The 6000-nt window shown below is 41.5% G+C and overlaps 1 protein-coding gene across 5 annotated transcripts in view; it reads right to left on the bottom strand.

Annotated features, from left to right (window-relative positions):
• Positions 1 to 645: 645 nt before the first annotated feature.
• Positions 646 to 6000, bottom strand: part of Nek10 (NIMA related kinase 10) — a 197820-nt gene continuing 192465 nt past the window's right edge. For all 5 annotated transcript variants that reach the window (XM_052190707.1, XM_052190705.1, XM_052190704.1 and 2 more), the window contains 4 exons: positions 4990 to 5098; positions 3193 to 3245; positions 3057 to 3112; positions 646 to 694 (listed from right to left, as the gene is read on the bottom strand). In XM_052190707.1, coding sequence (XP_052046667.1) covers positions 646 to 694; positions 3057 to 3112; positions 3193 to 3245; positions 4990 to 5098 — 267 coding nt within the window. The remainder of the gene's footprint in view (positions 695 to 3056; positions 3113 to 3192; positions 3246 to 4989; positions 5099 to 6000) is intronic.

Genomic DNA, 6000 nt, shown 5'->3' with positions numbered 1-6000 from the left:
CATATGCCATAGACACATATGTATAGAAATAGACTCTACTACTCTAGCTGCGATTTGAGTATCCAAACTTGTATACTTGTGTGCAAGGTTACAAATACTGTCTACACTGTGTCATGTTTCAGAACCTCTAGCACCCAAGTGGATCAGAGAGAACCAGTCTTGCAGTTCTTATAAACTACCATGTTCTGAATTTCTTTTAATATTAAAAAATGGGATACCTAATATTTTGCACTGGGTCTTTGTAATTATTTTATCTAAAACTACTCTGTGTATATGGAGGGCTACATACTTTTAAGCTTAGTTTCAGCTATCTTGAATATAAAATGTTCCTTTGAAAAATATAAGTTGTTTTCACATTTAACCTTAAGGGAATTTCTGTGTTGCTGCTCCATGCCAGCCCTGGTCACCATTTTGCTGTGTTTTTCCCCAGAAGCACACAGATAGCCTGTTACTGTGCATGCAATGCACAGTGAGGACAGAGACCAGCACTGTGGCTGCCGCACAGCCCCTAGGACTGTAAAAACACTCCCGCAGCATGTAGCTCTTTCCTATGCTGTCCTGGGCATCTTGCTGTCACATCTCGACTGAAGCCCACCGGAACGAGAACTTGACCAGGAAACTCCATTTTTTTCTGCTGCAGGGCTCTCATCTTTGGGCTGTGTAGCTCTTGGTCCCCCATGGAAAAGAGTGACACCTAGAAGATCTAGAAGTGGAAACAGTGCCATAGAGTCACAAACATTTCCATCCAACCTTCAAATTTCAATACCCCTGGCTTAAGCAAACAAGTATAATAAATAAACCACAATGAATAAAGTAATTAATAAAATGGGAACTCTCAGAGAGCTCTGATCTTTTGCTGAAACTTGTTAATAACAGGACTTTTCTTAAATTCTAAGCCCGACAAAAACCAGTGATTCTTCACACTGGAAAATCAATGTCATCCAAAGTAACAGAATGCCCTGTGAACATCTGTGTTCATTTACCTATATCACAGGTTCATCAGTCTCAACAGACAAAGCAACGCAAGCAGACCTGACACACATTGTTTTTATCTTCTCTATATATGCTTCTCAAAGCTGCTTCTATCTTCTATTTATGTATATCATGACAAAAATGTTGTTAAACAATCTTAGTGGCCAGCAACCTGGCTCAGAGGGGAAAGGCATTTACCAATGGGCCTGATAACCTGAGTTCAGTCCCTGGGACCCACATGGTGAAAGACAAGGAGAACTGTCTGATTAGGCTGAGCGTTCAGAGCCTAAGGAATAAGTGCTGAGATTACAAGCATGTATGACCACACCTGACTTTCTACTTCCTTTTTTTCTTATCTCTAAATTTTGTATTTTATAAACAAAGTATTTTATGTCTAGAGGTGTTCTGGCTTCCTATATGTTTGTGTAACACATGTATGCCTGGTGCCCAGGAAGGCCAGAAGAGGGTATTGAATCCCCTGAACCAGAGTTAGACAGTTGTGATCCACTATAAGGGTGCTGGCAATTGAACTCAAGAAAAGTAGCCAATGTTCTTAATCACTGAGCCATCTCTGCAGTCCCTGTGCCTGTTTTAGCTATTTTTAGCATGAGTGTGTGTCGGGGTAGGGGCCCCTTATATTTGCAGGGCAAGCACTTATGCACAGATCACCTGGACAGTCACTGAATCAGTTAGCTGTGATCCGCTGTGTTTCAAGCTTAGATTGTATGGTTTACATTTAGTCATAGATGAGAAGAGAGAAGTACAATAAAATAAACCAATAATGTCAAGCATTAAGACTCTATAAATGCACACACCTAATTTTTCATTAATACAGTCTTCCATTTTTCTACAAGAATGTGAAGCTATTTGTTTCTCTTATTCCTGAGCATCTGTGTGAATACAGACACAGTGACAACAGTTGTAGAATGACAACGTATGCCCCACAACTTCAAGCCAAGGACACTTGAAATAATAAGATGGTGAAAGTCAAGAACAGAGACATGCACACCAAGCACAAAAAGCTTATTTGCCCAGCACTGGAGCAGAGCAAAAAGTGAGAATGCATATATCTCCACAGGGATGCTGGGAGAAGAACACCTGAAGGATGGTGATGTCTAACAACCATGGACCCTTGCAAGATGAAGATGACTCATTTTGACTCTGCAGTCCCAAATCACAGGGCAGTGCTAAGATTGCAAAGATTGTATTTTAGAAATATGTTATCAAGCCAAAAGAGCAAGTGGTTGAATAATCTCATTTGTAATTCATAATAAAGGCTGGCTGGATAGTAGTGGGAAGAGACAAGCAAGAGACTGAATTGAGCTCAAAGAAGAATGTAATTTCTCTGTAATGACCTTTGCAAGCTGATCTTGAGTCCTCATTTTCCAGGCTACTAGCTGTCCTTACGAAACACTTCCAGGATAATTTAGAAAGCTAACACTAAGTAGCTCTTCTGACAGCAGTAGAGAGTGTGTTCTTCCCCCAAGAGAAGCCTGATTGGGGGAACACACTCAAAAGGACCCCATATCCTAAAACAGCCCCGAGCATCTGGAGTACATGCTATATGTAGACAGTTCAGGAACACAGAGGGACAAACTCTGTGAACTGCGACTACCGTAGCCCATGCATGCCCTTCCAGACATAGTACTTCCACACATGCTGGCCAACCCCCAAATGGCAGGGCCTGACTTCTTTTCCATTGAATTTCTCTGGTATTTAATCACTTCTTTGTCCATCCTCAGGAAAGGCCAGAATCAGCAGGAATGGGTGCTTCCTGAGGAAGGTAACCAACAATGGCTTCCATGAATGCTTTCCCATTGTCTCCAGCACATTATCTCATAAGCAGCCAATAGCTATTATGTAGTAAACTTCTGCTTCATTGTAGAACACAGTAGTGATGTCTCCATGGAAGCGGGGCAACACCTATTCCCCCATGTTTGTGTCTACTCAAAGCAAATATAATGCTATCTAAAATTAATTTGTAGAAATGCAGTTTTCAGGAGTCAAGGATGGAGAAAGCAGAGCTAATGGCCAACTGTACCTCAACTAATCTTTCACCTTTAAAAGTAAACCCTGGATCTCACCTCTTGGTTGTAAAGTTGTAATAGCCACTTTCCTCTAGGACTTCTTCAATCACAGTCTGCAATCGACAGACAGTCTGGTTAATACAGGATTACAAGCAATACAAGTAAAAGCATTCAGGGGCATTGGAAGCTCTACCTGCATCTGCTCGTATGTGATTCCCTCTTCCACTTCAAGGCTTCTGGGTGGACCTGAAATTTAACAGTTACAGAACGTCAACCTTTGATTCATAACTCCTTACTTATACATTACTGGCAATTAATATTTTAATGGCAGTGTATATAGTCAACTTCTTAACTATAAAGACTCAAAAGCAATTTTCAGGGCCAGAGAGATGATTGAGCAGGTCATAAGCCTGGTGACCTGAATTTGATCCCTCCCTGGACTCCATAATACTGTCTGTGAACTACACACACACACACACACACACAAATAAATTTTATTAATAATAAGTGAATTCCAAAATGTCTTGGCCTTGTTTCTCTTCTATGTTTGACTGCTCCAGGTAAGGCCATTACAAAGCAATAAACAAAGACTTAGGAGCAATGCTTAGTGAAAACTGGCCAAGGATAAGGAAGGTAAGGGGCTGTGTGTCAAGGTGATTCCAGACACATAGCACCTGAATGCATTGGGAAGCTGCCAAAACCAATTGTCAGTTTCCCTTGAGCCAACTCACATTGACCTTTGAGGATGCTCCCTGGAGGCAGACAAGAGAAGAGTTATTAAGTTGCCTGGGGAGGAACATGAAGACAGAGTATTGGCTCTTTTTAAAGCCCTGTTTTAAGGTGTTGCCCATAGTGTAGCCAGTTCTGGCATGAGGTTTTGCTAAGCCTCTGCTCTGCAGTAGGGTGGCTAGCTACCCTAGAAGGAGTTAGTTAGCCCAGTCTTCGGCTTCTGGGAGACTTCTACCAAAGCACCTCAGTTACTTTGATGAGTTTGACCAGGAGGTGAACTGATCCAATCAGGGAGCAGCTATTAAAAGCAAATGACATCATGTTATCTTGCTCGGGATTTCTCAGGTTCTGTTTAAATGACACTGTATCAACCAAGATTTGATTTGTGACAAGAATACACATTCAGACAAAGCTTGACAACATGCAAAAAATGATTTTTTACCTAACAACAATATACCCCTGAAAGCTATCAAATATTTATCTAACTGTGAAACTTCTCTTCTGGAGTCTGTGTCCGGCACTCTTGCAGTTGCTGGGGACTCTTCAATATCAGCAGAATAGGATTCTGCTTCTCCTCCTTAGGCATCTCAAGGATATTGCCATGCAGAGTCCTTCCAAAGGCCTGGCTCTTGCTATGCCTGCCAGACCCCTCACACCGACTATACGGCCTGTAAATGGCTTATCTTGCCCATCATTTCAGTGTGATGTTCTTATGTTTACTCCCATGTTAAAGGAGGCACTGAGCTTCAGAGGCGCAAAATCAGCTACTTAGTGGCTGACCTGAGATCTGAATCAGAAATCCAGAGTCTGTGTCTAGGATCGCATGCTACCCAGCTTCCCTGTGTAGCATTATTCTAAAAAGAAAACAGAAAGTCAGATCCTGATGTGGATGCTTTGAGTGTACCTCACGTTGTCTCCAATTTGAATATTGAAGCCTTCCATTTCTGCCTCTCATCTTCCTAGATTTGACTTCATCAGGCAACCAAGAAAAAAAGAAATGAAAGGAAATACAGTTCACCCAGAGAGACCCTGCAATTGTTTATAGTATTAATAAGCAACAAAAGGAGCAGCCTGTGTGGAGACATGGTCTCTAGGAACCTCTACATCCTATTCAGTGTATCTCTAACTGCTGCCTCAGTGAACAAACAGAAATACACCATTTTTTGTGTGTATGTGGTGGAGGTGGTATTTTAGGACAGATGTTTATATGAGCAAAACTGCTCTTTCTGCTTGCTTTTTGTAGAAGCCAGGTCCCTCTTACCTGCAGGGTCACTTGGGGACCAGTTGTTTGCAGCCCGTGAATGGTGAAGTAAGTGATAATCTGAGGTAAGAAAGTTCTGTTCAATGAGTTCCGGAGAGCCCTGAGACAGCTGAAAAAGGAAAATGCAAAAGCGCATCAGAGGCAGACAGACAGCAGACAGAAGGCAGGCCACTTCTGGGCAAGGTATCTCATTCAGTTCTGGAGCTTTCTTTCTCAGTGTGAGAATGTTGGGGGGGTCTGTGGTACCTGATAAAAAGAGAAACACCATCCAGCTTCCAAAAAACTGAAAGACTGGAAGCAGAAAATTACAGTGAAGGCAAGTCAGACAGTTCTGTAGTCACGTGAGGAAAACATGCTTTGTAAAGGCAAAAGAAAAGCAATGTAAATACAATGGCCTGGGCCTGGGACAGCAAGATGTTATTTTTAATCAGGCGTAGGAGTAATAAAGCCCAGTTATTCCACAGAACAATATACTTACTCCAAATCCAGCCCCCCTTCTTGTTGGACCATGGCAAACAAGTTTCTTAATACATCTTTTTCTAAATTACTATTAATTAACTTGGTTCTCCAAACATTAATTCCTAACACTCTATTCACCCAGTGACAGAATTTATTAAGTCCCAACTGTTTAATGTTCTTCTGTGCAGTTGAATTTTTAAATAGAATTTCTTAATGGAATTTTAGGCTATAAATATTTTCCAACTCTTTATACCTTTAATTCCACCCAACACTTGGATTGGCCAAGTTTTAGTGCCTGAGTTAATATACTATTAAAGCATCAAGTATTAATAAACCAGAAGCAGACAGCACAATTTGAATGGGGCAGTAGTAGTTAATTTGGATTTGCAAACTGTTATGAGCTAAGCACATCCATTGCCAATAACTTGAGAAGACTGGCAGCAGAAACCATAACTCACCACGTGTTCCACCTGTCACCTAGAAGATGCATGGTGTGTGTGTGTGTGTGTGTGTGTGTGTGTGTGTGCACATGTCCTACTCGTTCCACATCTA

The sequence above is a fragment of the Apodemus sylvaticus genome, chromosome 8 (assembly GCF_947179515.1).
Source record: "Apodemus sylvaticus chromosome 8, mApoSyl1.1, whole genome shotgun sequence".
NCBI classification, from domain to species: Eukaryota; Metazoa; Chordata; class Mammalia; order Rodentia; family Muridae; genus Apodemus; species Apodemus sylvaticus.
This window is presented reverse-complemented; position numbering and strand designations above follow the sequence as displayed.